This window comes from Volvox carteri (assembly GCF_000143455.1).
Source record: "Volvox carteri f. nagariensis unplaced genomic scaffold VOLCAscaffold_75, whole genome shotgun sequence".
Taxonomy (NCBI): Eukaryota; Viridiplantae; Chlorophyta; class Chlorophyceae; order Chlamydomonadales; family Volvocaceae; genus Volvox; species Volvox carteri.
The window spans coordinates 377660-396111 of NW_003307618.1; the positions used below are offsets into that span (position 1 = coordinate 377660).

General features: G+C 58.5%; 2 protein-coding genes across 2 annotated transcripts; one reads left to right on the plus strand and one right to left on the minus strand.

The window, feature by feature from the left end:
- Nucleotides 1-432: 432 nt before the first annotated feature.
- VOLCADRAFT_98676 (uncharacterized protein) lies at nucleotides 433-13342 on the minus strand (the record flags this gene model as incomplete). The annotated part of the gene is made up of 25 exons (XM_002957550.1): nucleotides 433-1478; nucleotides 1569-2067; nucleotides 2149-2302; nucleotides 2616-2803; nucleotides 3054-3182; nucleotides 3334-3751; nucleotides 3988-4082; nucleotides 4490-4712; nucleotides 5019-5153; nucleotides 5415-5526; nucleotides 5797-6143; nucleotides 6479-6648; nucleotides 6837-7015; nucleotides 7403-8405; nucleotides 8648-8837; nucleotides 8975-9483; nucleotides 9767-10045; nucleotides 10195-10348; nucleotides 10438-10607; nucleotides 10994-11104; nucleotides 11283-11426; nucleotides 11802-11996; nucleotides 12289-12420; nucleotides 12605-12687; nucleotides 12937-13342. 25 exons carry the CDS (start codon nucleotides 13340-13342, stop codon nucleotides 433-435), a joined length of 7071 nt encoding a protein of 2356 aa, XP_002957596.1.
- A 1595-nt stretch (nucleotides 13343-14937) lies between these two features.
- On the plus strand, nucleotides 14938-18145 carry VOLCADRAFT_102432 (uncharacterized protein; the record flags this gene model as incomplete). The annotated part of the gene is made up of 7 exons (XM_002957526.1): nucleotides 14938-15054; nucleotides 15276-15406; nucleotides 15657-15739; nucleotides 16129-16309; nucleotides 16588-16750; nucleotides 17287-17374; nucleotides 17880-18145. 7 exons carry the CDS (start codon nucleotides 14938-14940, stop codon nucleotides 18143-18145), a joined length of 1029 nt encoding a protein of 342 aa, XP_002957572.1.
- Nucleotides 18146-18452: the final 307 nt, after the last annotated feature.

Consider the following 18452-nt stretch of genomic DNA (forward strand, 5'->3'; position numbering starts at 1 on the left):
CACCTGCGCCGCTATGCCACCGGGCATAAAAAGAAAGTAAGCGCCCTGCGGCTAGGAAAGCTAAGTCTACTTTCTGCCATCGGACCTCATTCCCAAGGGCAAGCACCCCTGCCTGTATGTGCCCACGTTCAACCCTAATGGGACCGCTAAAGGTCAACTGAAATCCGACCTATCTCTACTGCTCTTTCTCCGTCTATGCGCTCAACCAAGAGCCCATGCCCCCCTTCGTAGAAGCGCCCCGATCTTACTGTATCTGTAATAATCAAAAGTTACTGGCATCCGCACCTCAAGCCGCCTTAGCGGCGTGCCGACCACACTCCAAAAGGTGGCACATGGTGCAGCTGGTGAACCTTACTGGGGACCCACTCAACAGATGAGCCTACCCCTACTGGAGCTTTTCCGCAGCCGCAGCCCTGCCTATTGCTACCACCGCTACTGCCGCCGTTGCTGCTCCTGCCGTTCTTCAGCCGCAGCCGCTGCCCCAATGGCCGCCACGAACTCGTCCTCATCCATTTCGTGCTCCGCGCCCTCCAGGATTCTCCCCACCCCGCCAATCAGCCCCTCGTGGCCCACGTACAGCTCGCTCGTCCGAGGCTGGTACACATCATTCTGAAATATCGAGTGCCGGGGAAAGATACCGGGGCCATCCTCGGAGCTAGTGCGCCGGGAGCCAACAGCACTGCCATTGCCGCTGGCGCTCGCGGCGCCGCCCTCAGACGTGCCATCACGGGGGCTGCCGCCAGCTTCGACTGGCATTGAATGCACGGACAAGGTCGTAGTAACCAGCGAGGTTATGTCAGCGGCACCGGCATCGGTCTCAGCGCTCTCCGCCGTCCCACATCTGCTGTCCCCACGTGACACAAGGACACCAGCGGTAGCCATGCCCGCAGGCGCACCAGTCCCGGAAATGCCCATGTACATCGGGCTCACCGGACCCAAATCGCCGTTGAAAAACTCGCCGTACCACTCCTCTTCGCAGCTATACAGCTGATTGTTGGCGACTTGCCGCCAGCTGGGTACGACGCCAGGTAGCACGCCAGCGCTGCCGCTGCCAGGGACCCCGCTGCCAGGGCCGCCGCTGCCAGGCGTGTCCCCGTAAGTGATGTTGAATGGCGCGCGTGGCGGTGGTGACAGCGGCGAGCCCCCTAAAGCATTGCCAGGTGATAGCGCCGTGCCAGTGGACCCCTCGGCGGAGCCATGCGTTCCCAGGTACGCTGGACCCACGCTGCCGACACTGCTAATCGTGTACCGCGACGGCCGGCCGGAAATCCCAACGGTGGGAGTAGAGTTGGCCGCTGTGCCAGAAACGCCGCCCTGAACTACTCCAGCCGCTAAGTCTAAGCTGCGAAGCGCAACATTGAGCGCCGCGCTCATCGCCTCGAGACCTGGTGATGAAGCGGCGGCTGCCGCCGCAGCTGCCGCTGCCATGGCCGTCGCCGCGGCGTCACTGGCGGAGCCGCGTGAAGCCGACGGCATAACTACCGACGAAGACGACGACATTGCCGGAGCAACCGCAGTGCTGCGGCCCGCACTCGAACGTCGACCCGCGGGCAAACCGGATGACGCACCTGGGCGCCGTGTGGCGGTGGCGCTAGTGGTGGTTGAGTTGGCAGGGCCGACAGACCTCGTGGTCTTGAAGCTGGATCCCGTCTGTGCCTGGTTGCTTACTGTAGATTTCCGGCCTATCGTCCCCATGGGACCGGCATCAGGTCGCCCGAGTGAACGTGATGGACGGTTGCCAGGGGGTGCAACTACCGCGTCGGTACGGCGCCGTGGCGCCGCCGTGGCCACCACCGCCTTTACTCCCGCCGGCAGGTTCTTGAGGTCATCCGGGTCTGACCCCGATGAATCCGACGAATGGATGGTCGGATAGGCTTGCACCCGAGGCGCCGCTGAAGGGCGGCTGCCTCCCGCAGCGATTTTCGTCCCCGCTGAACTTGTCGCTGTGTCCCTCGCTGACGCTTGGGCCACCGGCGCCTGCGGCGGCGCCGACGCTGTGGGCCCCCGCGCACGGTTCCCCGTCGGCGCCGCCACGGCATCAAAAGTCGACGCCAAAGTGCGAACCGCCTCGGGCAAGAGGAAAGGCGACGGCAGCGCATGTGCGAATGGGTGCAGCCGTGTCTGCAGCTGCGTGGGTCCGCTGCTCACCTGGGCTATGCGCATAGAGACGGAACGCTCGGCAGCGGCGGGGAGGGCGTGAGGCCGGGACTCTGTCGCGGCTGGTGCACCGCTGCCTCTGCTAAGATCAGCGATGGCCTGGCCTTGGTGCTGCTCCAGCTCCAAGGGGGGCAGATCCATGGCCCTGCAGGTCGTCACCACCAGCGGTAAGAGGGGGGAGGCGGCATGGCCAGGCTGCCAGGCAGCCAAGTATCGACATTATGCAATGGGCACGTGTACCGAACGTCACGGTACGTGGAAGAACAGGACACGCAGCACGGGCACGCAATCAGTTCCTACACCCAAGGGAATACGCTCCTTTCTGCGCCTTCTCCCTACCACGTACACTGCACACTACACTGTCCATACAATGCCTATCATGCATATGGCACTTCTTCTCTCAAACCCGACCCACAACGGTGTTCACAATTCATTGCGCGGTGCGCACACTCCCTCACCTGCCAGCTGGCCCGTTGAACGATGACCCGGCGCGCCGGCTAACCCACTGCTGGTGCTGCAGCAGATAGGAGGGAAGCGACTGGTGGAGTGACGAAGGGGGCTGCCGGAGGACCGGTGGAACTCGGGACGAGGGCTCGGGGCTGTGAGCCGCGGGGTCGGTAGAGTGAAACATTCGCCAAATGGTAGCCTGTGGCGAGGTTGGGTAGGATAGGCAAGGTCAGGGGGAGAGTAGAGGACGTAGACGGCAGTGCTGGTGCGAGATGTTTACGCGTGACATCATTGGACCGTACCTAGCGATGCGGTCGCCGTAAGAAGTGAAATACATAGTAAAGGTAAAACATCCTCGGACACAAGGTGCGCTGTATGGTGCGGGTGCTAGGAGCCCCCAGGACGGACACCTAAGTATGGGAACATTCGCAGACCGCATCGGAACGCACCTGAACATCCGAATCGAATGCCTCCCAGTACCATTGCTTGAAAAGACTAAACGCCAGCTTCTTGCGCTTAAGACAGCGTTTGAGCTCATCGTCGCGAGCCTGACGCTCAAGGACAGTGTCACGCCACGCCTGTAGGGTGGTATGGGCAGGGCATGGGACCGAACAATTTGCCCTAAGTCAAATAGGAGTGCCTGCAAACAAACAAATGTAAATACAGGGCTGCAGCTTCACGTCCAACGGATAACACGTCCTGTGGCCGAGAGCCGCTCAATGGTCTTACCCCGAAGATACGCCTGGCAAACGCCATTCGGCGACGGAGAACAAGGTTGCGAAGCGCGGCCAGCTGCAGCCGCCGCGTATCGTCCTCACATGCCACCGCGGCCCATGCCCGCAGCACTGCCGGCAGCACCGCCGCCGCGCGCCTCGCAGCCATAGCATCTGCAGCCGCAGCCGCACGGCGCGCCAGCGCCACTGCGGTCATCCAGCCGTCAAGCGCATGACACATCAGCACGCGATCAGCAACCTTTCCGCGGGTCGCTGCCGCGGCACGCGCGGCACGCAGGAGTTGCACCAGTTCGGCCCAGGCGCTGAAGGCGGCGGAGAGCAGTGCGGTGCTGTGGGCGACGAAGCGCCCATCCGCCTCGCGCTTTATAGCGCAGAAAGCAGAGGCCACTGCGGCCCACTCCGAAAGCACTCGCCTGGAGGGAACGCCGGGTCGAAAATAGCAGAGATATCGAGGTTATGGCTCGAATTGAAAATGGCGCCGGGTTTTTTCCAGAGATTTCGCGGAAATGGCTGGAATCCGTAACAGATGACGCGTGCCCCACCCATAGCGCCACCCCTCAATCCTTCGCTTGCAAGAAACAAGACTTAAGTTCGAGCTCATGAAGACCGACTCCCATTCTTGAAGTCCACGTGTCATCCAAACACCCACCGCATTCGATGGCCCTCGATTCGCCTGCACGCCGCCAGCTGCCGCATCCGGTTTGCGCGACGCTGCGCTGTCACCTCGCGCCAGACTATAATAACCTGCGCCAGCAAGCAACGGGAGCCCAAAGGGACGCATGGCCTTGACATTGGCATTGGATTGCGGCTCAGCCTCTAGATAGGGTCCCCAACAAAGGGGACAATGCATTTCAAGGGCCGACCTCCTTTGAGGGGCGTGAACGATTATGTTTCGGCTGTGGCACAGCCAAGTATACCAGGATGCCAGAACCCAGAAGGCAGCCAAGAGCAAATAGTGGAGGCAGCCGAAAGCAAAGCAATAAAGGGGGTTCACATTGTCGCTTTGACCAGAGCCAATCTCTTGAAAAGATAGCACCGCGTAACTATTTACCAAGTCCAAAGTCGCGCCTACACAAAGCAACCTCTCTTGTTCCAATCTCGGTAGAATACCCCACTATACATCAGCCGTGTCGGCTATCAGAAAACCTTACCCGCTTCAGGCAACCCCTGTGGATGCGCCGTGCGCAAGCCGCCACCCGGGCCCGCTCAGCCACCAGCTCCTGTGCGGCGCCCTGCCAAGCCAGAAGCACCGCCCCCAGCAGGCCTCGGCCCCTGCGGGTAGCTAGCTGCCCAGCTGCCAGACGAGCAGCTGCAGCCACCTGAGTCAGCGCCAGCCAGGAGGACAGGCAATGGGCCTGAATGCGCTTGGTGGCCCTGCACAGGGGGAATTATTAAGGCGTGGCGGGTGCGTGGCGGGTGATGGCTGAGCAGCGCGGAAGAAAAGTAAGACGTTGATATACGGATGACAATTCCACTCGAACATGATTCCGGCGCCGGTACGAAGCGGCAAGGGCCTTGTTGGAACTAGGGGGGGCGATAGCCCGGGTCTGCAGGCATACATATACCCACGACGTGCACTAGAGGCCACGGCCTTTGCCATGACGCATTCAAGGGTGTGTGGTCAATAAACGGGTCATTGGCTCCAAATGACCAAGTCCTGCAGCCAACATGAGCCCCCACCTGGACTGTATCTTTGCCGCCTCTTGCTGACACCAGCGCACCCACGCCACCTCAAAACGCCAGGCAGCCATTATAGCCGCCTTGGTGCTCTGGCTCCTAAAGGCCACCGCGCGGCTGTGTAGGTCAAGCCGCTGACTGTGGGGGCAGAGGAGCATCCGGGTCATAGGACTCAGTATTTAGAGTTAAGGTGTGCCTTGATATGCAGAGGGTTGATCAGGACGCCGGCCCATGGACTACGGACTACGAGACCGTTTCAAAACTCAAATTTACAACAACTGTGTGAGGAGAGCTGTCTCCGCCCGCTTCGTGGTTTCGCATTGAGGGCGCGGCGACAAGAAACGGCGGCAGCATCCTCGTAATGCTACACTTCCTTTTCCGTCTCTTTGAACCACTCACTCCTTGTACTGCGCCAACGAGAAGAAGCAGGCCCTCATCAGCCGCCGTTCGCGCCAGGTGGTGGCACGGCGCAAAGATGAGACCAAGTCCACGGTGCCCACTTGGTGGCACTCTGCACGAAAAGAGGAGCGCGAGATGGGCATGTTACATTGGACAAACTGCAAACGTTTTGTCTATCATTGCTAGGCAGTAATAGTTGATTTTCCTGCAATTGCAACACCAAGCTGTCGGCTCAAAACGCCCTCGTTGCCAAGAAACATGTGATACACATCTTGCTTTGCGTTGGTGGCTGAACGTTGAAGCGGCGTCCTATAGCTGAGACACAGAATACAAGGCCCGCCCGCCCAATCTTGCACTGGACGGTTAGAGTCTACATGCTTACCTGCGGTCACGTACAACCACCCGCTGAATGCTGTCCGCAGCGCCAGTGCTCGGCTCGCCCTCGTGGCCACCACGTCCCGCTCGTTCGCCGCTTCAGCTGCCCACCGCCACGTGCGGAACGCACCCGTCAAACGCCGCCGCGCAGCGAAGCGTGCCGCGCGTGTCTTCTGCGTCGTGCTCTCACGCTTGGCTGCCGCAGCACCGCTCCAACCCTTGAGCATGTTGGCAAGCAGCCCACGCGCCTGGCGATCGGCCAGTTGTGACGCTGCTCCCCGAACGGCAGAGCCTCTAGCGGCCTCCTCGCGAAGGGAGCGCAGTGCACTGGACAACAGAACCCGTTCACGGCGGCTGCAAAAACGAGGGCAAAGTTGAGGTAGGGTGGTGCGGAAAGCGGTCTAAGCAGTGGCACGCCTGTTTGGTATGGAGCTGATTAAGAGACGATCAGGTGCATACAATTGGTGCCTATGCCAAAGGCATGTAGACGACAAGTGGCTTATATCCCTCGCACAGCAAGGCGCGGAAAGGGTGAAAGTGGAGATCAAGGTTAGAAATATTGGGGTGCGCACTGGGCGACGGGTTAAGCGGAAAAGGTATGGAAGAGGGAGAGCCAAACGCAGCAAATCACACGCACACGCCATAACACCACTGAATAAGACGTTACCCATGTCACTACGTACACTCACTTCATGCACCGCTGCACTTTCCTCTCCGCGGCCGCCCGGTCAGCAGCAACCTCACGCCACGCCAACAGCACCCTGCGGACCAGAACGGTTCCGAAACGGGCAGACTGGCGCGCCAGCAGGGCGCGAAGAGCTGCACGGCGGCGAGCCGCGGTGCGCCACAAGATCAGCGCCTGGGAGCGGAAAACAGGGGCAACGGCATTGGGATACGACAAGGAGAAACTTCCAGTGCAATCCGGGTCGATGGGTCCAAACTGAAATGCCACTTGAACAAGGTATCTGAACATACACTGTGTATGTATAGCCCCAAATCTGCCCGGCCTTTAAACATGGTGCTCATACTCCGGCCACGCTCACGCACCCCTCTTTGGATCTGGCGGCTGCCCCGTGCCTTGGCCTGGTTTGCCAGCGCCTCAGCTGCCATGGCCACTGCCTTAGCTGCTATCACCACATGCCACCAGGCTCCAAGGACCTCGCTCGCCAGCTGCCGCCGACGCGCGTCCCCTATGCCCTCCAGGCACGCCATCCACTCACGCCGAGCTGCCACAGCACGCCGCCAGCGTAGCAGCACCGTCGATGCGAGCCAACGGCCCAGGCCACTGTGCGTTGCCGCTGCTGCAGCCCTTCGGCCAACAGAGGGATGGACTTGGCGAGCCAACGAGAGACCCATTGTAAGCGCCGGGGTGGTCGATGACGGCGCCGCTGGCAAGCCGAGTGAGCGGAGCTCGTGAGCCTGGATTCCAACCGCAAATCCCATCGCACGTCCGACGGCGGGAGTAGCATCCGTAGATCGCTCTTCTGCTGCCAGCTGAAGCGAAGACTGTAACTCGTGAAGCGTATCTGTCGGCAGCGGATGCGATAGCGGCCTTGACGCCGCTGCAGTCGCTGGCCCCATTGATGCCGGGGTGGCCCCGCCGTCCGCCTCACCACCCATCTGTGTCAGGGCACGGAGGGCAGCCTGAAGGGAACCTTCTGTACCAAGGCCCACAGTTCCATCCAGCAGCTCTGGAAGGCCCACCGGTGTCAGTGGACCCTCGCCACCACGTCCCGGAGCCATCTCAATCAGCACCGGAGACGAACCCGCCCCAATGACAGCGGCATTGGCGGGCACGAACGGACCAGCGGCGCTGCCGACACCAGCAGACACTGTGGCACGCAGACGGCCAGCACTGCTGGGGCGGCTGTCACCGCCGGTGCTGCTAGCGACAGTGCTGTGTGCGCCGCGGCCGGCTGCCGCCACGGCTGCTGCGGCGGCAGCAGCCCCCGCAACCAATGCTTCCCTGTAAGAGCGGCTACGGGGGTGCGGCGGGGTAAAGGACCCGCCTGAGTGACCATAATCCGGCGGCGGCGCCGAAGCGGCGACCGCAGCGGCGGCTGCCGCCGCCGCCGCAGCTGCCGCCGAAGCGCTGCTGCCGGTGTTACTGCCACGCGGGCCCCGTTGCAGTGGCAATGGGGAACCCGCGTATGCCGCATCCGTGCCCCATGGAGAAGCGCCATCACCATCGCCAGTCAGCTGTGGCAATGGTAGATCGGCTGCCATCGGCCGGGATCCCAAATGAAGCGGAAGGGACGTCGTGGTTCGGACCGCTGTTTCGTACAGCTGGGTCAGGGACTGTCGCGGCGTTCCCGCGGCGGATCCCACGCGATTAATGACGGCGGCGGCTGTCGCCGCCGCAACAGCATATCCCGGGCTGACGCCGGTGGCAGCGGCAGCAGATCCATCGAATGCAGCAATGGTACTGCGCACTGGCGCCAGATCTTCATTGTCCACGGGCATGACGGCACAGTGTTGTATCCACCAGGTCGCCAACACGTGGGTGAGCAGCTCCCGAGTGCTCATCGGCAACGCACGTGCGACGGCGGAACGGCTTGCGCCGTTTGCGGCCGTTAGCAGACGCCACTCTCGGAAGGCTGTCGACAATGTGCAAGTCTGCAAACCAGTAGGTTCGGGATAGTGGTTAGGTACATGAAGGACAGGAATATCAATAGACAAGCAACGCGCCAGGCGCCGGGCTTGGGGGCCGTTACATTCCGTGCGGGTATTGTCCTGCCCGTTGCAACCAGAAAATCTCGGGGGGACAGTGGCGTGGGAAGATCCGTAACAAGCATGAGTTGCTTTGGCACACTAAACAGAAACCCCTTCATTCATACGTACAGCACTTAACACCTCACCAGCAGCTTCTTGCACAGCGACAGCAGGTTTCCCCTAGCGGCGTCTAGGCGGATTGCCAGCTGATGCCAGGCGCCCAAGCAAGCCACCAGTCGCATGCGCCGCAGCCGGGCAATCGCCAGTGCCGAGCGACCGGCGATGGCGCGACGATGGCCAGCGTACGCACGCCACGACACCAGCACTGCCGTCAGCCTGAAGACATAGGAAGTGCCGACGCCCGAGGGGGTGGCAGGGCAGCATTAGGGTCAGCGCATTCGTATAACACGAAGTATGAAAAGGAAGAAACGAATGGAAGTGCCGAGAAGGTGCCCACCAGCCCCATGACATACCTCCTCGTCGACGCGCGTGCCAGCGCCGCAATCACCCTCACGCGCCGCCATGCCGTCCGCGCCGCCACCGCCCGCCAGCCTGAAAGTGTCGCTGCCGCCGTTCGCACTTCCTGGGCAGCCAGGTGCCGACGAAGCAGCGCCCGCCGCCGTCGCCCGTCGCGCGCTGCCATCGCCCATGCGGCCATCGCCCGGCCCAGCATCGCCACCGACCGCGCCATCACGTAGCGGTTCAGCCGCGCCCTCAACGAGGATAAGGTCATTGCGATGTCGTGCCATGCGAGCAGCAAATGGCGGCGCAGCGCCGCTGGCCGGGCCAGGGCTAGTACCTCTGCTGCGACCCGTGCTGCGCTCGCAGCCGCTGTGGCCTGCCGCCAGGCCATCAGTGCTTTCCGCATCATGGCAAATCGGAAGTGGTGGTTGGCAGCACGGCTGCGGAGGAGCTGGTCCCTCCATGCGTCCAGCATGGCCGCCTGCAACCGAACAGCCCTCCGTGCCACCAGCAAATCCGCCTAGAAGTTGATGGGAAAGAAAGAGTAACCAAAGTCAAAGGGTGGGGTGATGGACCTGGACGCCACGGAACTAAATATGGATGAGGGTCCTGAAAATCGAATACAGAAAGCTAGGATAGAAAGCTAAGAAGCAAACTGCTTCTCACTGCGCTTGGTAGCCATCTTGCCGCCCAACGCGGATTCCTCGACCAAGCACGAACAACGGTACAATGTGTGCGCTCCCACGTCCAAGCGCATGCAATATACGGCCGCTTCCAGCAGAGGACGTGGAGATCACTCTCACCTGCACAGCCTTCTGGTGCACTGTCTGCGCTGCCGCCCGCCAGGCCGTCAGCGCCGCCGCCAGCCATTTCATGTTAACCCCATGAAGAGCCCGCAAAAGTGCCCGTCGGCCCAACGCGCGCTGCACTGTCAGTCGCCGCCACGCAGCGAAGGCGTTGCTCAAGCGTCGTGCGACGCGCCGTTGCACTGCTGACAGCATGGCGCGCCCGCGCCAGGCGCGATGGACAACGGCGTGTTGCCAGCCTTGCAGCACACGCAACATGATCGTGTGCGAGCGGCGCTGCGGAGGATGCAAACCGGGCCCCAAGCAACATTGCGATGAAGCAGCAACCAAGCACCCAATTCATGGACGCCGCACCCTGCATCTCCTAGATACAGCATACGCGATTGCCCATAACAAGAAACTCCATTCGTCGCCGTACTACCCACCTGCACAGCGAACTTGAGCTTGACACCCGCCGCAACTGCAGCGCGAGCGTGCAGATACCACGCCCGGAAGGTGGATTCACGCAGGGCATTTTCGCGCTTGCGTCGCAACTTCAAGATGGCTGCCTTGCGGAACACAATCTCATCCACCACGTACCTGCAATGCGTAATGTACACAACAAACCGTCCAGGTCACCTTACAAACCTCAACCCTGCTGCCTGCCAGAACGATATATATTGCCTCACCTCCACGCTAAGAGAATGCGGCGATGCCGCTGCCTTGCCATCCGGTCTGCTGCCAGCTGCTGTGCCCTTCGAAGCCAGCGACGCAGGTTGGTGATGGCATCGTCCCGCATCGCCACATGGTGAGACAGGGAGGCCATCTCCTCGTTCATATGGAGACGCAGATATTCCACCTGCGAGACAGCATAAGATAATACAGGCATGTTGATATGAAGTCCCTGCGGCTGAAGCGGTCAACTTGAGTGCAAGACCGAAACTGGTGCAGACATCAGAAGCCTGCGCGTGTAAAACTGCCAGTGTGAGCCGGGGACACAGCAGCAGCAATGACAAAGCTGCAACAAACGCAGCAGCAAGCATTGTGTGACATTACAAGCCGGCGGCCATCTCGTCTCGGGATTACTCCCATACCTCCTCGGAAGTGTCAGAAAGGCACTGTTCCGCACCTGCTTATGTGCATCCAGCAGGTGCGGAAGAGGACTGCCGAAAAAGTAATCTATGGAATAAAATTGCCAGGAGCCACCCAGACCTCACGAAAGCATATGCGCCTGCAGCTTCGCACCTGCTGGATGGTCTTCAGCTTTAGCTCCTGCGTCTCATCCGCTAGGGCGGCAAGGTCGGCCTCCAATCCCTCCCGCAGCAGTTTCTCATGGTCCACGAACTTGAACCACTCCTAGAGTCATAGAGGCAGTCAGGGACGTTCCAGGATGAAGGTTGAGACCGAAGCGTTGGACGCGCAGGGGAATCAAGTCACACGAAATATGGAAGCTAGGGGAAAACTGGGTGTTGCTACGAACAGGCGCTATTCCAGTTCGCTGTTCTGTACCGTGATAAGCAGGTTTGCAACATACCGTGATAAGCAGGTTACTTATACGGCGCAGATTGCGGTCTTCAAGAAGCGGGTCCTCCGGGATGATTGGCAGAAGCGAGCGGGGACCACCAACGCCTGGAACGGAGAAGAAGCCCACGCGAACCACATCAACGGAGAATTGAACCTGCACAGCAGAGTAATGGAAAGTGTGAAGCCCTGGGAACAAGCGAGACAGTGGAGAACTGTAAGCATTCCATGATCTAGCGCCATGCCAAGGACCGACGAGCCCCAATTAACACCTGAGTACAACACCATCCCTCGGCTCACAATGTGATGCGAGCATTATGCACCGGAGATACCTACTGATTTTATTGACCATGCCACTCGGCCTCCGCAGCAAGATTGCCATCACCCATCTCCCCTAAAATGCCTGTGCCATTTCCATTCATTTTCACATATCCGGTTTTTGCAACCCAGGGCCCATACCAGCTCTAATTCCATCTCTAAAAGATCTATAACCATCACTGCAGCAATAGCTTCCATAGGCACACGCGCACACCTGTGGTAGGCGCCTGCTCCGAAGCATTAGACGCAGGGTTGACCAGGGCTTCGTCTGCCACTCCTCTCCATTCACGTCCCACTGCTCCCATACGCCAAAGTTCTGGTTAAAGAACACCAGACGATGCGGGGCCTTGCGACGCGGCTGCATAAAGCGGTTCCCCGCGGCTCCGGACCGGAAGCCCACAAATGGACCCTGAACAAGTTTCAAGCGGGGACGTAATGAAGTAAACGAAGTCGGGAACCCAGGCTTCGCTGCGACACAAGTAGTCGGCCGCTGCCCACACCTCCCACACCCGGCCACTGCCCAGCTCGACCCTTTTAAGGATTGGGCGATAAGTGAAGCGCCACAAAAACGTGCTTCACCATATGGTGCTGAGGAGGGAAAAACCTAAGCACACACCATCATCATTGTGAGTCGGCGAAAAAGCTACGGCTTTGTAACCCAAATTAGAGCGGCTCAGTAGTCCAGGGAATCCATGACTAACCTGCCGAATGACCTCGAGATACGACAGCGCCTCGCTCTCCGGCTGTGCACCTTCCTCTGCCAGCTCCAAGCAGGTGTGTAAAGCGTCTTCCTTATACGGCAGACGGGCTTGGATGGCAATGTATGGCCGACCCTGCAGGGTCATAGGGACAGAGTCGGGGTATAACTAGATAATTTTTCTAGTAGGGCGCAGCTTGGGAAGAAGGCAACACCCAGGGGGACTAAAAGCAAGTTAAGCAATCCAACACCGAATGCGACTATACATTCGTGTGAGCCATGGTACCAGTCAGAATCCGACAAGAGCACCCTGTCCTTACCTGATGCATCAACATCACGACGTCGCCGTTCTTGAGGTCTGCCCTGGGCTCCCGGCTGCGTATCAAGCTGCGAGACTCAGCACCTGCGGCAAGCGGGTCGAGGGAGAGCCGCAAAGGGAAAATCTATTGCAGAACGGCAGGACCGGCGTTTGCTGATGCCCCGTGCCTACTGGAAGCGTGAGGCAATCCAGAGGTAGCAGAGGTAGAAAGCAACTATGTCGAAAGCCGGTGGGAAAAAGGAAAACTCGAGTATTTGAAGATGGTTTCATTCTAACATCCTACTAAGGCGGCAAAATAACCTGCATGGCACACCAGCCGCTCGCACAACTCACCTCCCGCATAACTGGTTCGTGTGGAACCGGCCGGGTAGGACAAGGGCGAGCTGGGTTCCGAGCGGGGCGACTGCGGCACTGACTCTCGCGCATCCCAATGGGTAATCATAACAGATGCTCCAGGGAGTTCCGGGGAGTTGGACGCGGCTGGAAAGTCGATGTCATCGCCGGGTGGGATAGCATCTGCGTTCTCAGGTCCCCTGTTCTCAGACGGTGCTTCGGGAGTCCCTGGATACAGCTGAAGGCTGGGTTCCATCTCCCGCAGCTGTTCACTTGGAGCAGAGTCGACCACAGGAGCAGTGTCCCCCGGTGTCTCTTCAGGCGACAGCAAGTGAGAAGTCTGCTCCTCTTCAGAAGGCCGCACAACCTCTGAGCCATCAAAATTATCTGAAGTCCAGTCCGACATAGTCTTGAGTCGCCAGCGTGTCGGCAAAAATGGCGGTTTCCTTTCGGGTAGATGTGCAGTTAAATTGAGTCAATTCTCTTCACGAAAACTTTTATTTCTATAATCCCCATGAAAATGAGTGTATATATAGGACCATGACACGGCTTGCTACTTCACGCTCATCGCAACTCACAACTGGGGGCAAATGAACTTCCCCCGTTGCGTCCTACAGCCAAGCACAACGCGAATAATTTAAATGCAACAGTACCTAAACATTTTAGTGTCCAAAACTTGTGATGTGCTGTGACATAGACCTTAGGTGTTTTGGAAGCTGCGAGGGTTCATAAGGCCCAAGAGCATTCAAGCACGAAAAAGGAGCCGAACCATGTCATGGACAGCAACTGTATTTCAAAGAACTAATGAAGGAGAATCTTTACAGTAAAGATGCAACAGCAGGATGGCAAACGCATCTTATGCCTGATCAACTAACCATGGGTTAACTGGTGTATAGGCGAAACTTGGTATGCTACTTTATCGCGACAGTCAACAGGCGTGACGTGAAGGGGTTGGGACTTGAGGTGCCCTCTGACTTTGAGTTAACCCGCAGGAGCCGGCCTTGCCCTCAAAGACCTCGCGACAATTATCACAGTCCAATCTACCTCACCGTTTCTGAGATAGATTGGATTATTTCTTCCTGACCTTTCTGCGTGTCCGACGAGGCGCTGTGAGCTGCCCCAGATCGCGTCTTTTTGTGCATTCCCATCCAGTTTTGCAGGAGGTGGAAAGTACGTTATCCGGTATGATGCCCCCATACATCGGCGACTCCTGAAACTTTTATGTGACGACTGCTACGGGGTGAAATGTCATGGGAAGTATATTATGTCCTTTCAACTGCAGCCTACATCCTGCAAAGCAATGGCCAACGAACGGGGTTGGAGCGGGTGTGGCACGGGATGTGCACGGGGATGATGGGAACGAAGAAGAATTAGGAAGCGCGTGGTTATAACAGTGGGACTGGTAACATAGGGATACAATAATACAAACCTGCCTGCCCTGGGATGGCAAATTAAGGAATGCGACCCGGACATACGGGTTGTGCGTGTCGTGGATGAGATTTCGTGTGCTGACGTGCAAACCCGCACTGTCCCCTTTGAAATAGTTGTCTAGTTTCTTTCCATCAATATGTGCATCGTTACAGCCCTCTCTTGCATTCCTGATAACAGTCAATTTTCTTACGGTTGCGTAGACGTTCGCACCAACCCTTCTTTCCGTACTACGGTATATGGCTGGTTCGTGCATGATCGTCATCAGTCGTAATCAGCTATCCACCACGTCCGAAGCAGCAATGCGCAGCTGGACATTCAAGGAACATATTTAACCAGTGCCTTGGTCTATAACCACTTGGCGGGCGACGCTAGGCAACCGGTCGTCGGTAATTTACATATTTCCAAATTGCTAAGCAGGCTCTTATTAGATGCACGGAACTATTAATTGATAACGTAGTCATGTGGAAAAATGGTTATATACGACTAAAGTTGTGAAAATCTTTGGCGGGAGCTGGGGCGGCTGTCGCTGCTGAACACCGCTGACGCAGCTGCCGGAAGGCCAGTGGCATAATGGCTGCTGCAGCGGCTTATCTTGGGGAGCCTGTGGAGGCGCCACCGGCAGATGGCATTTCACGTGTCATATTTAGCCAAACGAGTGACTTGTTGCTTGCATCATCATGGGACAAGGTGAGGCAGGATGCTGGTGTTGCGCGTGTCATGCTTAGCTTGCCTAGTCTTGCACGCCATTCTCCGCATGGATCGCTCACGGACACAGACCCGATGCACTATTTGCGTCGGGATGGGGTTGGGGGATCACCCATAACCGCCATGCTTCCATAACAGAGGGAAGGAGCTCCAGCTTTATTTATCACCCATCGATCATGATTCTCCTTCGGGCGCGAATGCAGAGTCTACACTTGTACGACGCAGTCACGCGTCGTCCTCGGGCGTCGTACTCGCACCACGCACCCTTGCTGGACTGCTGCTTCGAATCTGATAACGCTGTCTATGTGGCAGGCCTAGATGGACAAGTCAAGCGGTAAGAGGTTCAGCGCCCGCCATTTCTACACTTTGTCTGCTCAACGCCCTCAGTTCGGGCGATGATCCGTCCCTCCTCTACTAGCATCGCGTTACCGCGTTTCTGCAGTCCCGTCCCGACCCAAATCGTTTACAGCCACAATCCATTCCTAGCTGAAAAATCCGCTCCTCCCTAATGCAGTCATGCCCTCTTTTCTGGCACTTTTCCCGTCTCTGCACGCTTTGGGATCCCCTTTCTGCTCCGTGCGCAGGTTTGACGTCCAGACCTCCAGTGGGACGGTGCTCGGAACTCACGCAAAGGCGGTCCAATCAGTCATCTTCCTGCACGGGCCAGGTGCGTCTGCTTGCCAGTCGACTGGGTGAAAGGCCAGGCCGGCTGCTCTGGACGGAATGCGAGTGGAGCATTCCACCCTTCAGCCACGCAAGCGCATCAGCCTTGCTGACAGGTCACCTGTATGGAGTATTTGGGGAAATGTAGACTGAGCCGCGGCTCTAGGGCATCCGTCTTTGGCTGTGCCGCAGGGACTCGGGTATGGACTGGCGCTCGAGAGAGCGGGGCTGGGACAGAAGGTGACGCACCTGCACTGCGCGCCGGCTCAGTGATGCTCGTATTTGGGTTCTGCTTGGATCTGGCATCGAGAGCTAACTGCCCAATCACCTCTAGGCATGAATGCAATGTTTCCCCCTTGTCCCCTTTCCTGCTCTCCTTTTCCATTGTGGAAGGCTTGCTGGTGAGCGGCAGTTGGGACCAGGGGATGCGCTTGTGGGACCCACGGATTGCTCCCAGCCAGAACTGCGTGTCTTCAGTGGCGCTGCCTGGCAAGGTCTACGCGATGTCGGCGGGGAGGGAGCGGCTGGTGGTGGGTACCTCGGGGAGGCACGTGCTCATCTACGACATACGCAGGTGCGTTGGATGGGAGATGCTTGGTGGGTACATCCCCGGACGGGCAGGGAGCGGGGCAATGGGGCCCAACATGTTCACGGGTGGTCCGTTAGCAGCACAACCGAAGGAGACCCCGTTTTTTTAAACGCTTAAACGCTTTGCGCTTTAAAACGCTTGAAAGACGCTTTGCTCATATCAACGCCCTTCGTTCGTGCCTTTCCTGGTTCTCTTCCTCCTGCCACGCCTGAACGTCGATCTCCCTGTCCTGCTCGGGGCCCGGTGTCGCGGTGCGGCCCCAGGTTGGCTGGTGGCCAGGGCCCCGAGGCTCTTGAGCAGCACCGCGAGTCGTCGCTCAAGTTCCAGACCCGTTCGCTTGCGGTGTACACGGACGGGCGGGGATATGCCCTGGGTTCGGTGGAGGGCCGGGTGGCCATGGAGTTCTTCGATGCAGCGGATGCGCAGGTGGGGCATAGGGGGCGGGGCCGCCACAAAAGCCAGCGAAGTGCGGAGGAGAAGTGCGCCTAGAAATTGCGTGGGCGGGGGTACACACGTCTCGTGCTCGGGTTCCTTTACTCGTCGTAATCAAAATGGCACCTATCGGATGACAGGTGCTGCTGTTGCAGGCGCTCTCTGCGCTCTACCTGCTTGGGCCTCCTGTATTGTTAATGCGACAGGAAGGGAGGAGGGGCGGAGGGGGGAAGGGGTACGTTGCAGACGGCCCGTATGCCCTGGGTTACATCCCCTGTTCACAATGATGACCGCTGATCAACCTGGAGTTACCCTGGGCGTTGACCGAGGTTGACCGGTGACCACCCCCGGGTGCAAATTTGAATAATATCGGGCTAATTTTCCCATATCCTTACCCTTAAATAAATTATAAAAATCACAGCCCTCGCAAATAACAGCGCCAAACAGAATGTGCCACTGCCCGGGCCCACCTGCCTTCGGGTTTTCGTCCTGGTGAGTGGAGTTTTCCTCTTCGTCCGTTTTGCTAACAGGCCAATAAGTACGCGTTTAAGTGTCACCGGCGGAACGAAGGCGGCAAGGACACCGTGTACCCCGTGCACTCCATTGCCTTCCACTCCGGTGAGGGGGACGGCTGCTGGGGAAGGGAAGGGAAGGGCGAATACGGTCCAGGTTGTCTGCTCGAGTGGGTGAAGAGCTGCGTCCTTACGTCCTGGCGGGTGCTATAGTTGGGAGGACGGGTGGGTGCTTATTGCGCATATATGCGCATGTAGCGATGTTTCCTGTCTTACTACCTTACACTTTCACGTTACCGCAATTCACGTTTACCACAGACATGAGCCAGCATGTAGTAAGCCGTCACTTAGAAAATAGAAACCATATCGCGCAATGGTTGAGACGAGCATTCAGCACATGCTGCTCCGTCCTGAAAGGTGATCTATTCGCGCACACCCATTTCACCTGGTCACTGTCCTTCAACTGGTTACTCCTTTCCCGAGAAGACGTGCAAAACTCTGTCTTACACACACATACACACACAATGCCCGCTGTTTGGAGTATATCCCCTCACATGCCTCAGCCTCCTTAACTTCCTAACCGATATTGTCCCGTCCTCTGTGGGTTGTAGGGTACGGCACCTTCGCTACCGGCGGTGGCGATGGCGTCATCTGCATTTGGGACGGTGAAAACAAGAAGCGCCTCTTCCAGACGGCCCGCTATCCAACCTCGGTAGCCTCCATGTCCTTCTCGCGGACCGGCGAGATGCTCGCGGTGGCGGCGTCCTACGCGTACGAACAGGGCGAGCGCGACCACCCTCCGGACGCAATTTACTTGCGGGCGGTGCAGGACGTGGAGGTTCGGCCTAAGGCACGGAAGCCGCCGGCAGCATCGTGATAACGCGCTGGACTGGAGCGGTTGGCGGGCGGTACAGTGGTGGCAGTCAGTGAACAGGTCGCGTTCAGGAGGACGGTGTCCCGTGTGATGGGCCGGCGGATTACTACTAATAATCTAAATGGCTGGCGATGCTGAGTGGTTCTAGAAAACTCTGAAGCGTCCTGTGCTGGGAGGGGAAGTCAACGGGTATGTCGGGGGGAAGTCAACGGGTTATGCCGCTGCCGGACTGGTTCTGAATTGCTTCCCTGTCCCCAGTATATGACACGATTATTAGGTGCTGGTGTGTCACACACCATGACTTGGTAGG